Source organism: Halichoerus grypus, chromosome 10 (assembly GCF_964656455.1).
Source record: "Halichoerus grypus chromosome 10, mHalGry1.hap1.1, whole genome shotgun sequence".
NCBI lineage: Eukaryota > Metazoa > Chordata > Mammalia > Carnivora > Phocidae > Halichoerus > Halichoerus grypus.
In genome coordinates this window covers 25,960,954-25,977,887 of record NC_135721.1, presented here as the reverse complement: position 1 = coordinate 25,977,887, position 16,934 = coordinate 25,960,954, and the positions used below count along the sequence as shown (strand labels likewise).

General features: G+C 39.3%; 1 protein-coding gene across 3 annotated transcripts in view; it reads right to left on the bottom strand.

Annotated features, from left to right (window-relative positions):
- Positions 1–16,934, bottom strand: part of TTC27 (tetratricopeptide repeat domain 27) — a 169,502-nt gene that overhangs the window by 30,570 nt on the left and 121,998 nt on the right. For all 3 annotated transcript variants that reach the window (XM_036119108.2, XM_036119110.2, XM_078056160.1), the window contains one exon: positions 3,217–3,315. In XM_036119108.2, coding sequence (XP_035975001.2) covers positions 3,217–3,315 — 99 coding nt within the window. The remainder of the gene's footprint in view (positions 1–3,216; positions 3,316–16,934) is intronic.

Sequence of the window (16,934 nt, the reverse complement as noted above, 5' to 3'; positions counted from 1 at the left end):
TGTTCAGCTCTTTATAAAATATAGAGTATATAGTTTTCAAGTTCATATGCACGTTTTAAAAAGTAAGTGGCAATGGACCTCTGCTTGCAGACATAGCACAGTTAGTATTAGACTAGGCTTATTACCATAAAAAGCTACAAACTGGACAAAATATAGGGAACTGTTTTTGAAAAGTCAGACAACAAACAGCATGGGGCTGTGACCCTTGAGATAAGGTAAACTAGATGTCTCAACAATCAACCTACACCTCCATCTAGAGGCACTTTCAGGGCTCAGCACAGAGAGGTAGAAACCAAATGAAGCACAGCAAGTCTTACTGGGATTAAGAAAGAGATGAGAGTTCAGGGCTCAAAAGTTGGCTAGAACTTGCAGGGCAAAAAAACAGGGAAGTGAGATCTGTGCAGAGAATAAGCTCCAGAAACCTCAATAAGCATCTCCTTGAGTCCTTGGCTGAATATTAAGCTATACATGTACAGGGCAAAACTTCTCGAGGCCAGGCAGAGAACAACTACCAGAGAGCCGTGAGCTGAACGGAAATTCTGGAGGTCACACAATGCTAAGAGCTAGTCAAGTTCCAACCAACCAGAGTGGAGAACTCTTATTGTTCACAAATGGTATTAAGTTCAACTACCAAAAGCTTATACCTTAAAAGAAGGGTGATTACATCCCTAGAATAAGGACAATGCAGGACCCACCCTAACAAAGTTTAAAATAAAACTGATCCACAAGTAAATCAGCCAAATGCCAAAATAAAGCTCTATCTTCCTTAAGGGAAAACAAAACCCAGAAACTCAACAACACGGCATCCACGATGTGTAGGATACAATAAAAAAATATTGGTAGACATGCAAACGAACAAGAAAATTCATCCATAACCAAAGAAAAAATTAGTTAATAGAGACAGACACAGAAATGAAAGAGATGTTGGAATAAGATACAAGAACTTGAAAATAGTTGTTATAAATACAAACAAAGATATGAAGAAAACATGAACATAATAAGGGAACAACTTGGGAATCTCAGTAGAAACATGAAAACTATAAAAAAGGACCAAATGAAAGTTTTTGAACTAAAGAAATTACATTATCTGAAATGATGTGTAGATTTTTTAAAGTGAGAAATAATATTAGATTATTTTCAGGTGTACAACATAATGATTCAATATATGTATATACTATGAAATGATCACCATAGTAAGTTTAGTCAACATCCGCCACCACATGTAGTGTGATGAGTTTAATGAATAGATTTAACAGCAGATTGGACATAAATGTAAGAGCTAAAACAATAAAACTCTTAGAAGAAAAGACAGGGGTAAATCTTCATGACCTTAAATCTGGCAATGGATTCTTAGATATGACACCAAAGACATGAGCAACAAAAGAAAAAACAGGTAAGCTGGACCTCATCAAAACTAAAAAATGTGGTACTTCAAAGACACTTTCAAAAGTGAAAAACAATTTACAGAATGGGAGAAAAAATTTTCAAATCATATATCCATATGAGGACTTCTATCTAGGATGTATAAAGAAACTCCTACAACTCAACATAAAAGACAACTAAACCAATTTAAAAATGGGCAAAGGATGTCAATAAACATTTCTCCAAAGATGGGACACAAATGGCCAATAAGCACATGGAAAGATGCTCAACATCACTAGCCAACAGGGCAATGGAAAATGAAACCACCACAAGATGCCACCTCCTCGGATGACTCGAATCAACAAGAAAGGTAATAACAAGTGCTGGCAAAGATGTTGAGAAACTGGAAACCCCACACATTTGCTGGTGGGGATGTAAAATGGTGATTTAGAAAAACAGTCTGGCAGTTTCTCAGAATTTTGAACACAGAGCTAACATACCCAGTAACTGTACTAGTAGATACATACCCAAGAGAAATAGAAATGTATGTCCACACAAAAACTTGTAAATGACTGTACACAGCAACCTAATTCATGATAGCCAAAAAGAAACAATCCAAATGTCCTAAGTAACGCGTGATATGCCCACATAAAATAATACTATTTGACCATAAAAAGGAACAAAGTACTGATACATGCAACAACATGGATGAACTGTGAAAACATTGATCTAAGTGAAACAAGCCACAAAAGACCACACAGCATATGATTCCATTTATATGAAATGTCCAGAATAGGCAAATCTAGAGACAGAACATACATTAGTGGTTGCCTGGGCAGGAGGTGGAGGGTGGGGAGTGGAAGGTGTTTGGAAGAAATGAGGAGTGACTGCTAATGAGTACAAGGGGGTTCTTTTTATGACAATAAAATGTTCTTAAAATTGACTGTGGTGATGGTTGCACAATTCTGAATATACTAAGAAATCACTGAATTGTACCCTTTAAATAGAGGAACTATATGGGATGTGAATTATTTATCATCTCAGTAAAACTATTAAATATTAAAAGACTATAAATAAAAAGAACTTTTTAAGAAGGAAATTAGCATAGGCAGCACACGTTACTGAATGACAAAACAGATGACATTTTGCTATATACTTCAGTTAAGTATAATTTTAACTAAAAAACTGTTGTATCAAAATTATTTCCATGAATAACTTAGCTATTATAAGAAGAAACTTCTTTCTAGATTTATAATCATTTACCTTAAGGTGTGACCTTCTGTCAAAGGTATACTTTCTTCCAACGCAAAAGGAACTGCTGTTCTTTTATTTTATTTTATTATTTTTTTTTTTTTAAAGGTTTTATTTATTTATCTGAGAGAGAGAATGGGAGACAGAGAGCATAGGAGGCGGAGGGTCAGAGGGAGAAGCAGACTCCCTGCTGAGCAGGGAGCCCGATGTGGGACTCGATCCCGGGACTCCAGGATCATGACCTGAGCCGAAGGCAGTCGCTTAACCAACTGAGCCACCCAGGCGCCCCAGCTGTTCTTTTATTTTAACATAAAATAATAGAAAATTGGAATTTTTTGCCTTTTATCTGTTTTGTTTTGTTTTTTTTTTTTTGAGAGAAGAATACTTAACATGAGATCTAGCCTCTCTACAGATTTTTAAGTACACAACACAGTACTGTTAACCACAGGCTCCGTGTTGTACAGCAAATCTCTAGAACTTACTCATCTTGTATAACTGAAACTCTATACCCATAGGAATTGCTATTCTGAACTACAGTACAATCCAAGTAACTTAGAGAATATCAAAGAGCTGTGAGAAGGAAAGCAGACCGAACAAACTCACGTCGGGTTCTAGAGTCACACAACGCTGAAATGCCTTCGCAGAACCTCCGTAGTCTTCCAAGGCCAAATAGGCACAGCCAAGAGAAAACCACACCCCCAGCTGCAAAGACAAAAGGTCAAAGTCATTCAAACACATAGAGACAACAAACACATAGAGACAACTATAGGATATTTATTTTACACTTTACATTCGTTTCCATGTAGGAAATTGAGTGGTAGAGACGAATTTTTTCATATAATTTTCAAAGCTAATACAACGCCAAAAGCATGTGCAGTATCCCTGCCCATCTTCTGCCGAGAAAGACCATTCTTTGTGTTAGCCAAACACCATGAATGCTATCCAGAGCTATGAATGTGGGATTAATCTAACCTTCTGACTGAGTATCAACTATGTCAAAGTATACAAAGTATCAGCAAAATCACAACTGATAAATGTATGACAAATTTGAGAAGAAGAAAAACTCTCGCTTTCATCTTTAAGTTAGACCACAAACAATTCTTCAGTTTAACCATGAGCAACTCTGGTTAGGCATGCCTGAAAATAATTTGGAGAAAGCAGGCTGAGAATCTGGATTACCAAATAGCCGTTCAAAATGGAAAGCCTGATTTGAGTCAGTAAGATGTGTTAGCAGGGAGATTTAGAAAAAAAAAAACAAACAGGTGAATTAGGAAGTAGCTATTGAAATTACAACAGAATTCTTCATATCACAGTGTTTCCTTAAAATTCAATAGCCTCTATCAAAAGGAAGACAAAGCTGATAAAAATTCAATGAAATCAGTCAGAAAACCAGCTGTTGGGAATCAAATTTGCTTTCCTTTCTGATACAGTTAGTAAGAGCAAGAGAATGCAGCTGACTTGCTCGCTGACTCCCAGGACAAAGGCAGAGAGCCGGAGGACAGGTTCGGTGGCCCTTCAGGGTGGGAAAGGAAGTGAGGTGCTCTGTTATCTGTCTGGATCCTTCCGCAGAGGCAGCACAGGAAGCGGCCCATGCACCCTCCTCCCCCAGCCATTTCCACAAAACTTGATCCATATGGCTAGTTGAGGCCTGAATGGTTTTTAAGCAGATAAAGATTTTTAGCCGATAATTAGAGATAAGGCTTAGAAAGCAAACATCCTTCGGCAATTTAACACTTTGCCTTGAATTCATAAGAGGCTATAAATAACTGCTATCAGGAGCCTTTATGGAGAACAGATTTTGTTAGAGGGGTAGGCACCTGCTGAAAAGGGGCTGGGTGTGTGTTTTGGGGGAGGGGGGAGATGCTAGAGATAATCAGGTTGAAGCAAAGTTAGAAGTTCACTTTTTTGAATCAAGGGACTACCAACAACTGAAAAATGACCTCATTACATCTTCCTTCTGTCAATTATTTACAGAATCGAGAGAACCAAACCACACTCACTGATGATACATTCTGAGCTGGCCTAAAGTCTGATGCTAACCTATAAACGATATATAAAACAAGTTCTCTTTTTTTTTTTAAAGATTTTATTTATTTGACAGAGAGAGACACACTGAGAGAGGGAACACAAGCAGGGGGAGTGGGAGAGGGAGAAGCAGGCTTCCCGCGGAGCAGGGAGCCCGATGCAGGGCTCGATTCCAGGACCCTGGGATCATGACCTGAGCGGAAGGCAGACGCTTAAAGACTGAGCCACCCAGGCGACCCAAGTTCTCTAACTTCTAACCAAGGTGCAAATTTCAACATCTGTGTGTCATATTTCATCAGATACAAGGTACGCATTTTTTTTCACCATTTAACATCTCTGAAATAGATCTGACCGCTTGCCAGAGTTTATTGGAGGCATTTTATTTTTTATACAAGGTGGCACTTAAAATAAATGTGCCTGTTACAACTGATGGCATCTTATATCCAATGAACTGTGATCACACGTTTACTTAGAAGAAGGGATACCTCATCCTGGGACTAAAGCAAGAACAATGACAACTGCCCTCAAAGTTCTTTAAAATGCATGTGTCGTGCTTACTCTCTGCAAACCAACTTCCCACAAAACTACTTCACATGTGTTGTTATTAAAAAAAAGAAAAAGCAAGTGTAAATTCAAGATGTAAATAAAGAGCTTTATTTTTCAATCCACCTGTAAAGACAAAGGTTACAAATGTCTAAAATTAGCAATTACTCATAGCTCTAAAACAAGCAGGCGATGAGATTACTATTTACCTTTAAGGTTTTGAAACAAGTCAATGTTTTGTAACCAGTGTCTTAAAACCAAAATAAATTTAATGAAAATCAGGCAGATGACTTAATTTGATATATAGTATTATGGTTCTCTCTCTCTTTTTTTTACTCTTGGTCATTTGTGTTGTTGTTTTAATAATTTGCATCTGAAGGAAAATTCTAGGAACGTTAACTGCTAGTAGATTCCATCTGTTGATACGATTTAATTACATAGGAGATGACTTTTGCACACACCCTATTCTTTGAAATCATGAAATGGCTTTTTTTTTTTTTAAAGATTTTATTTATTTATTTGACAGAGAGAGACACAGCGATAGAGGGAACATAAGCAGGGGGAGTGTGAGAGGGAGAAGCAGGCTTCCCGCCGAGCAGGGAGCCCGATGTGGGACTCGATCCCAGAATCCTGGGATCATGACCTGAGCCGAAGGCAGACACATGAAATGGCTTTTTAAAAAACAAACTCTAAGATCTTCTAATTGCTTGTAACTGACCCACTAAGCCATAAATAATGCATTCATACCTTGCTTTTCCGTTGAGGTCCTCAGAGAATTTGGAGGACTAAGGAGAACATTTGGTACCTCTAACTTTTCTCATTTTAAACTATTACTTAAACTATTACTACCAATAGTGACCAGTGTCTTGATTCAGGTCATGCTCTTAAGAACAGAACACCATAAAAGAAAAAATCAAAAGCCTCAAAAAAACTTCTCAGATGATTCCCCAAATTAAAATTGTATATGCTTGAATACCAAAGACCTCTACCTTCCAGTCAACGTGGGGATATAATGTTAGCCTCATTACATTTTCTAGAAGCCACATTTAAAAAGTAAAAAGGGACAGGTGAAATTAATTTTAGTGACATTTTATTTAACTCTACAAATCCAGATAGTCTCATTTGAACATGTTATCAGTATACAGAATTATTGAAATATTTTATATTTATTGTTTTCATACCAAGTCTTTGAAATCTGCTATGTAGCCTGCACTTACGGCACATCTCAATTTTGACTTTAGCCACATTTCAAGTGTGTTCAACTGCCATACTGGTTAGCGGCCACCATACTGGGCAGCACAGTTCTACACTGTTTCTCCAAAACATTGACATTGACCCCAGCATACCTTGCATCCCTCCCTCCCTTCTTTCTTAAGTAAAGATCTAGCTCCTTGGGACATGTGGCTAGCTCGGTCGGTGGAGCGTGCGACTCTTGATCTTGAGGTTGTGACTTTGAGCCCCACGTTGGGTATAGAGATCATTTAAAAATAAAATCTTAAAAAAAAATCTAGCTCCTCTGGCTGAGACCCTCCCTTAGGCTCCTACCTTTCATGTGCTATAGTCTCTCCTATTCCACTATATACAATAGCAATCAGAATGTTAGCACTTAACGAGCATGTACCATGTATGCCAAGAATGGATACCAGGAGCTTTCCACACATTACCTCATTTCTTCCTCACAAGAGCCTCACAAGGTAGTAAATATTACCCTCATTAGAGAGACGATGAGGGGTCACAGAGTACATCAGCGATAGAGGAGAAACCTGACCTAGTCAATGGGACTGCAGAGCCCACGATTTCTCCACATGGACACAATGCCTCCCACTGTACCATTCTGCCCACATACAGCCAAGATTTATGGCAATACCATCCTTGTCACCAATACAGCGAGAGAGGAATAAAAGAACACAGTCAACATGGGCTGGGAAAACCCAGGAGATCAATTTTCTAAGAACTGGAGCGTATCTACCCCCTCAAAGCTCTCTCAATTAGGCAAGTGGACACAGATGAAGCACAAGAATGGACAACCATATTTAGTTGGAGGGACGAGCTGAAAGGCAAACCTCTTATTAAAGGGACTGGGCAAGAATGGAGAAAGATGATCGTCTGACAGAGAGGCTGGTTGAGATACCTGTAGGGCTTATTCCAGGGCAAACTGTAAAGGCAGGCTAGTTATTGGTAGGGCAATGATCTTTAGAAGCTGACAGTCTAGCTTTTTTCTCTGAGGGAGCCAATACAGAAACACAAAAGGAAGCCAACTACTTATTTTGAATGTGATGGTATATGAACTTAAAGAATGGTTTAAAAATATTTTTAAAATAATTAACAAAGAACAAGAATGGTTGAGAAGTTTCTCTCTGAATTCCCCTCACAAAGCCCCCTACAGAAACAGTGGAATAGAGGGGAAGACGGGTGAGTGGGATTCAAGAGACTCTGAGTAACTTAACCTCTGAGTCTCAGTCACCCAACTGTTAAATGGGGATTTGATTAAGCAAAAATTCCAAGGCTTCTTCACACCCAAGATTCTGAAAACCCAGAGGTGACTGGGTTCAAAGGTACATTAGTGCCATCTAGTGGCAAAGTAAGCACCCTGATGATACAAACGAGAAGGCCGCAGGTTTGAGGAGCTAGGAGGGAATCCATTCAATGAGAAGCCTTAGAATTAGAAATCGATTCAAAAGAGGCAGAGAGGAAAACAAGGCATAGAAAGGAAGTAATTTGCCTGAAGCCACACGACGGTTCCTGGTTCCTGGTGTGCAACAGGTGTGATGAAGATAGAAAGCACAATGTGTATTAACCTCAATAATTAAAATAGAAATTAAGCCATTTAAAAAAAATTAAACAATTTGCTACTCTGAAGGCTAACATACACTAAGCACCACTAGGCAATGGGCATGGATTATTTTTACAATTAAAAAGTTAATTTTTACAAGTCTTAAAGCACATCTGCAATAGGTACCATTTGCTTATATATTACAATTTTCTTTCTTAAATGATGAGTCTACTACTACTCAAATTTCCTTCCTCCTCAAAGTTTCTGCAGAATGAATGATCAGCAGCTTCACACTTTTGCTAATTTGCCTCTGAAATAAGATATCTGTCTGAATTGTTCTGATATCACGTATAACGTTCAACACATTAGAACGAATCCTAAAAGCCACATTGCACTCTCCATCCCCTCTTCTCACATCCCTGACTCATTCCCATGACCCCAAACGCAGATAAGTTGTTGAATGTGGCTTCCTTAAACAGGAAATGACCCAAGACAAATCCAAGAGCGATACCAATGGTCTTTGGTAACAGTTTTTCCTGAAGTGATGCTTGGGGCTCATATTCTTTCAAAATTCTTTCATAACCAAATTTCTCATTTACTGAACATGCAGTTCTCCTCCCTAAGGAAACAAAAGTCCTCAGCTGCCAGCTTCTCTCTCTGAAGGAAGAGTGTCCTCTATTACAGTGTCTTGTTTAAACTACAGGAGCAGTTAAACTTTACACAGACTTTTTCTCTTTTACTAGACAGGCTATTAATTGTTTAATGCCCTCCTCTTCCTCTTTTCCTCGATTTGGTTACCACTCGTTCTTACCTTTGCCCACTCTTTCCAGAGAATACACAATGTGAGGTCGTACAAGCATTCACATGCCATCTGCATGTGAGACTCTCCTGCTGGATGTATCTCCCTATTTCTAGGCTACAGATAATGGGAAACGATGATTTCCTTCCACCATTATTACCGCACAGCAATAGGGAAGAGAGATAAAGCCCACGGTGTACCATCTATGACTGAGAACTGACTATGGACCTGGAAACATCTAGACACTGTGCACACATCGGCTCTAACGTCCCCAGCGGCATGCTGAGACAGGTATTATAATCTCCGCTTTACAAATACGGAAATTGAAGCTCAGAAAGATGAGGTGACTGACCTGCATTATGTTCCTTGCGGCCTCTAGGATTCGGTATCAGGTTCGGGGCAGCAAGTCTTCTGCCCTCCCCACCATCCTGGAGTCACAGCTACAGCCCAGATGTTAACTGCAGTGCTTGTGTTTCCTGGCAGTTATGCAAGGGAGACTCTAAGAGTTTCATTTTTTATTGCTTACCAATATGAGAGAGGAAGAACAAAAAGGAAAAGCATCTCTTTTTTCTCTACATATTATTCACATATGTTCATTCTGTCTTCTCCATCGGAATGTAAGCTCCAATTCCACGAGTCTTTCCACCACAGCTAATACCAGTTCACAACAGAAACTCTTTAACTCCATTTCAAAAAAAAACACTTTCTTCTTTCAAAAACTACGATGACATCGAAAATTAACCGCTACAGATCAAGAAGGAGCACAAGTTCCGAAGATAATTAACAATTCTATCAGAGTATTGTGTCACAGAAGTGTGGTCTTCTGTACAGAATGGGCTGGGAAGGGCTGCCTCAGATCCTCTAAAATTCCCCAGTCCTGCAGAGTCACTTGCTGTCACGTGTTCGATCATTCCAAAATACCCAAGTTATAACTTCTCTTTGCTCCTGATGAAAACCCCAGTGGTTCTTCATTCAAGGAAGAAAAAAATTCAAATATGACAGTTTTGTGTTCAAAACTTTCTATAACTTCTTTTTTAAGATTTTATTTTAGATTTTATTTATTTATTTAAATTTGAGATTTTATTTATTTATTTAATTTTAGAGAGAGGGAGAGAGAACGTGAACGGGGGCGGGTCAGAGGGAGAGAGAGAATCTCAGGCAGACTACGCTGAGCGTAGGACCCAATGAGGGGCTCGATCTCATGACCCTGAGACCATGACCTGAGCCAAAACCAAGAGTCGGACGCTTAACTTACTGAGCCACGCGGGCACCCCTCATAACTTCTAACTAGACCTCAACCAAATCCACCATTACTTCCGAATATAAGACAATGTCCTCTAGAGGCAAGAAGGAAGAGGTTAAGAGCAAGCACTCTGGAACCAGAAAGTCCAGGTTCAAATCCCAGCTCCCCCATCATAAGCTTTGGGAACTGGTACAAATTACTTAACCTTCTGTTTCCTTACCTGTAAAATGAGGGTAAAAACAGTAAGTACCTCAAGGGTTGTGGTGAGGATTAAAAATATATGCAAAATGCTTAGACTGGCACCTAGTAAATACTCAATGTGAGCTGCTACTATTATTATTATAACTAAATAAAAAATAAACAGTGGAAACCAATAGTTATCAAGAAATCTTTGTTGGCTATATGGTTGGTTTTTGCATCTGCTAGTCTCCTTTCCTGAAACATGTTTTCCCAACTTTTTCTTCCCATCCAAATCCCAACCATTCTTCCTAGTTCAGAACATCCACATCAGGCCTTTACTGACCGTTCACATCCTCATTCATACTGCCATCACTAGGCATCCAAAGCATGCTGTCTATTTACTCTACTCCCTGGCCACATACAAAGTTATTTCTGCCTCCTCTCCTCATTTAGCCCATAGAAACCACAGGAGGGCAAGAGGCCATGTCTTAACACAATTCTTCCATAGCCCCCTCAATACCTCAAAATGGTTTACACTTACATTCTAGCTTAGACTATAGAAGATAGTTAATAAATAGAAATTGCTATTATAATAGTAATGCTCTCATCTTCTTTCCAGTCTCATTAGAAATATTATTCCTTTTCCAGAGCTAATACCTTCATCTCTTCTCATTTCACTCTTCCCTAGAATGATCTTCCCTAATTATCTTTCCCTCTCTATATAACATTCAATCTCTCCTCCATCCGCTGGATTCACTTTCTCCTTTATCCACTGCCCTCAACCATGGTCTCCAGTATCTTGCAAAGATTTACCTGCCTCTTCTGCCCCTTGTACATGACATTTTGAATCTCATCTCTTTGACATGCTCCCAATATGAACAGTCTACAGATGCCATATCCTTGTCCTCACATGCCACCCACTCTAAACCTTCTGAAGCTGGTTCTGAAGGTCATTAGTGAGCTCCAAATCCAGTGACCTCTTCTTGGCCCTCTCTGGATTTCATCACTACATGTGACATTACTCACTAATACTTGTTGTTCCTTTAGTTTCCATGAATCCCTACCCTTCTGACCAAGACTCTGGGGTATTTTGTTTGAATTTTTTTTCACTGGTGCTACTTCTTCTACCTGTCAGGATTTTGCTCAGTGTTCTCTTCCAAGATTTTGTGTCAAGAATTCATTCACTTGCATGGCTTCATCTTACTTCCACAAAAAAGCCCCAAATCTGCAAGCTCAATTCTGGCCTTCCTACTGTCAGGCTCTTATGTCCAATGGACGATCGGCCCTCTCTGCTTAGATATAGCGACATGCCTTCATATTCAATATCCAAAATCACATCACCTCCTCCTGTAAAAGATATTTTCCCTTCTTCTTGAATTCTCTATATTTTATCAACAGGGACATCTTCCTTTTTCACCAAACAATTGAGAAAACTGGCATCCTCTCGGATTCCAAGCTCTCCCTCTATCCTGCCAGTCCAAATGATTAAGTCCCAGAAGATTTCCCCTTGTAATGAGGCTTCAACCTGTTCTATCTTTCCACCCTCACTGCTAAAGCCACTGCCTACTCATCCATAACATTCATTCCTTATTTAAACTTCCTATAATACCATTTTTGTCATATCACTCTTTTATTCAAAACCACAAGAGATATCCACATCTACAGGGTTGGATAATCCTGAAGAAAGGCATGTAGGTCCCTTCACAGACAGCTCTACCCATATCACTCCCTGGTGGAAACTCTCTGCTCTCTGCTGATAGAATGACACAGCCAAATTCATTCCCACATCCGTGTCTGTACATGGTAGGTTCTCGATAATGCTAAGTTAGGAAGCCATGTGATATATTGTTCAAACTGCAACATTTTTGAAAGTGAAGGGGAGTTTTGTGGTTCTTTTTTTTAAAATTGATTGTATTTATTTATTGACAGAGACAGAGAGAGAGCACAAGCATGGGAGGGGCAGGCAGAGGGAGAAGCAGGCTCCACACTGAGCAGGGAGCCTGATGCAGGACTCAGTCCCAGGACCCTGGGATCATGACCTGAGCCGAAGGCAGATGCCCAGACGAATGGGCCACCTGGGTGACCCAATTTTTTTTAAGTAGGACCCAATTTTTTTTTTAAGTAGGACCTTGAGCTGAGATCAAGAGTCAGATGCTTAACCAACTGAGCCATCCATGTGCCCTGAACAAATATTTTTAATGAGACAAAATTCATCAAATAAGTTGTCTCTATTTATAATTCTTTGTAAGTTTCACCAAATTTAGAGACTACTAAATTATAGGCCTAATTCTAGTATAAAATATAAATGTATTCAATTAAAATCAGAAGCTCAATACAAGTTTTCTGCAGGGGCACCTGGGTGGCTCAGTTGGTTAAGTGTCCGATTCTTGATTTCGGCTCAGGTAATGAGATCAAGTCTGGCATCGGGCTCCGTGTGAGCGTGGAGTCTGCTTGGGATTCTCTCTCTCTCCCTCTGCCCTTCCCCCCAACCCCTCTTAAAAAAAAAAAAGTTTCCTACAAATTATTACTGATGTTTTAAGTACAATGGTATCATGATTACTGTTTTTTAAAGATTTTTAATTTATTTATTTGAGAGAGAGAGAGAGTACGAGCAGAGGGGAGGGGCAGAGGGAGAGGGAGAAGCAGACTCCCCATTGAGCAGGGATCCCAATGTGGGGCTCGATCCCAGGACCCTGAGATCATGACCTAATCTGAAGGCAGATGCTTAACCGACTGAGCCACCCAGGCGCCCCATTATGGTTACTTTTTAAAGTCATTTCTTCAGAGATACATACTCAAACATTTTAAAAATTAAATGATTTGATATATTGGATTTGTTTCAAAATAATATAGGGTAGAGTCAGGGAAATATTGATGAAATAAGATCAGCCATGCATTAGTAACTGTTGAAGCTGGTTGACGCATGTGGGAAGGGGCTCATTATAGTAGTCTCTCTGCTATTGTATATTTTATGTAATTGAAATTTGCTTAATAAAAGGTTACAAAGAAAAGATTCCTCCTAAGTGGATGTTATAAACTAAATTAAACCCCTAAAATTCAAATGTTGAAACTCAACCCCCAGTGTGACTATGCTTGGAGAAAGGACCTTTAAGGAAATAATGAAAATGAAATGAGGTCATAGGGGTGGGGCCCTAATCTGATAGGACTGGTGGTGTCCTTATAAGAAGAGAACTGTAGGCACACAGAGGAAAAGCCCTGTCATCCAAACGCCAGGAAGAGTGACCTCACCAGAAACCAACCCTGAAGGCACCCTGATCTTGGACTGTTACCTCCTGGAATTGTGAGAAAATAAATTTGTCATTTAAACCACTGAGTCTGTAGCATTTTGTTATGGCAGCCCTAGCAGACTAATACAGAAAGATATTCAAAAGTTAATTTTACGGGGCGCCTGGGTGGCTCAGATGGTTGAGCGTCTGCCTTCGGCTCAGGTCATGATCCTGGGGTCCTGGGATCGAGCCCTACATCGGGCTCCTGGCTCAGCGGGGAGCCTGCTTCTCCCTCTCCCTCTGCCTCTCTCCCTGCTCATGCTCTCTCTCTCTCTCTGTATCTCTGTGTCTCAAATGAATAAATAAAATTAAAAAAAAAAAAAAGTTAATTTTACATTTTAAAATTAAATCCTGTCTATCATTTGAGCTCTCATTATTCCTTTTTATGGAAAATTTCAATGTCTCCCTGTTTGAAAGTGTTGTCTTCAATAATTACAATTTGCTAAAAACTTTTTTTTAAAAAGCTGAAGTTTTTTTGGAACTCCATTAATTGAGTACATAAAAGATTTCCAATTGATTATGAACACAATGCAGCCAAAATGCAAAAGACTCTTTTTTCTTAAAAAGTTCATATCATTGTAGGACACTTAAATTGATTTATAAAATAATTCTTCAAAAACTCAAACATTTTTAAAGTCCACTTGATGATGGGCAGAAACAGAAAAGTATATACTGCCACACTATACAAATTTTAATTCAACATCAGACATGTCACAAGAATCTTATAATTCAATTACCCAAACAGTGTATATGAAAATATTTGTAAATGACAAGAGCCAGTTTTTATATCCATTAGTAGAAGCCTGTTTGGACATAATATGTCTACCACTACAACCAAATCCAAGTACATTCACGCTCCACAGGTTTTTTAAATTCAGAAAAAGCATTCTTTTTACCATGTTGCCTTGTTTTACCAAAATTTATATCCTTATTATCACCACTAAAAAAAGTAATACTTTTATCTGTTATGTTTAACTTGTTAACTAAACTTATAACAGCATTCAGAATAATGTCAGATGTTTCACCTTTGGGAGAATTAATTTCCTAAAATTTTATTTTGAATCCATTAACTGGGTGAAAAAAATTAAACCATTATGAGAACAGAATTAACAAATTTTCTGTTGGAAGCATCTAATGTCACTGATACTGAACTGGTAAATTCAACTGGTACTGAACTAGTTCTGTTAAACAAGCTAGCACATTAACACCTATGATCTCAACTTTTCATACACATACAAGAAAATATGGTATGGACCAATCCTGTAAACCATTTGTGCTCATTTTCATTTGCTCTAGATAAAAAGTCAAGCCTCATAGAATGACATGAAAACGCATCTCCTATAGCCGCATACTAAATCGTCATCTTTGGACATGACTTCTTTAAAAAAACAAAAAGTACTAACTTTTGACATAAATGCTAATGTTTCTTCAACAGACAGGTCTTCTGGTTTTCACATAGTCAGTGGTATCACCATGGCCCGTGAGGTGGAGGGTAAATGTTAACTACATTTTGTGCAAGTTCATTAGCTCTCTTGACAAATGAGAATTGAGTTCCTTACTGTCCTCTAAAAACACACTTTTTTGGTTTGTTTGCTTTTTGAAAATGAATGCTGCCAAAGGGTTTATTATAAACTATACAAAAAGTTACCAAGCCACATTACGTAAAAATAGTGGTACATTTAGGCCATACAATAAGTGATCAAACCACTGTAGCAAGAGAATTCAGACTGTTCCCCACATGCTTTATTTAGGCCTGCTCTGCTCTGCTCCCCAGACGTCTAGCCTATGATTCCCCATATTTCCCACTAATCCTGCCAACTGGTAGTCAGGTAACGTCATGCCTCGTGCGGGCCGCAGCTTGGCACAAACGTCTGGTATATGCCAGGGTTCCAGTAAAGACACTGGTTCCAGTATTTCTCCTACCACCACCCAGGACCTGAAGGAGGTGACCGTTCTCAGCACCTCTGAGCAAGCACAGGAGGTTATATCAGCAAGCATCCTGCACGCTGTCCTTGAAAGGGTAACGTCAGCAAGTTGTGTCAGCAAAGGGTTGGAAAAAAAGAAATAGGCTGTTACTGGTCATTGTTCAGATTTTAGCACTGTACGTGGGAGCTCTGTCCACTGCACAGGCTTTAAATAGAATATAGACGAGACTATGGCAGAAGATGGAAGTACAAAGTGGATGTCTGTGAAAACCCACTCCAACTGCTTTTTATGCAACAATTAATAATACTTCATTTTATTTTCTCGCTCTTAAAAATTTTATTTTTAAGTAATCTCTACACCCAACTTGGGGCTCAAACTTACAACCCCGAGATCAAGAGTCACATACTCTTCCGACTGAGCAAGGCAGGCACCCCTGTAACAATTCTTGATAACTCACTATGTGTCAGGCAATGTGCATTTTGTATTAACTGTCTTATTTAATCCTCACATCAACCCTACGAGGTAGGTCCTATTATTTCCTCCATTTTTCAGGTGAGGAAACTGAGGTTTAGAGACTATTAAGCCACTTGCCTAAAGGCGCTCCAGCAATTATGGTGTAACTGGTACTCAAGCCCGGGTGTTAGGGCTACAGAACCTTAAACACTCTACTATATTCCCTCTCTCGTATACCCATGGGAAGCATGCTTGCCTACCATTTTTTAAGGGTATATTTTTTGAAGTACAACTATTGTCACAGAGAACAAAACTTCATTTAAAAATGAAAAATCTTGAGACAAACGCTAAATGGGATGGGTTACCAGAATAACAAACATAAACCATTTATGTTTAACGAACACTCAAATTCACGGCTTTCTTCGCGCTCTTCTCCCTGGGAAGCCAGTTGCCCTTCTGAACATCTACTCACCTTCCCCCATTGGGGGCACACTTGAGCTAAGCCCTGCACCATCTCCAGCACAGGCTTCCCTGACCCCGTCAGTCGTGGTAACCACCCACCTCCTCTTGACGATAGATAGCCCTTCCACCTAGGCATGTCTCTGGATATAATCACTGCAGTAACATCATATAACCTTACAAAGGTGGGTGACCAGTTCAATAAGGAGGAGAGTTCAGGAAAATAAATGGGGGGTAGGGGGGTGCGTGCTGGGGAGGGACTGACAAAAGAAAAGGAATATAGTGTGTGTACTGGGAGAGGGTGGAAAAAATAATAGGAAGTGATATTTTCCTTTTTCAGAGCTACACATACTGGTTTGATATCTGAGCAATTTCCTTGTTTTATTTTTTACATAAGAGTAGGGGACAATGGGAATAGTAAGTAGACATAAGGATTTCTGTTTTACTTCTGGTCCTGACACTGTGAGACCCTGCTTGGGAGGTTTGGCTACCATTTCCTCCCACTTTCTTCAGCTTCCAACAGCCCACAAACTCAAGTGTAAGGATGAATTTTAGTTGTTTCAGAAGTTTCTTGGGAAAATGAAACAGGTAGGAATGAGTGGACAACAGCCGGCATCTCGAAAGCACACATGG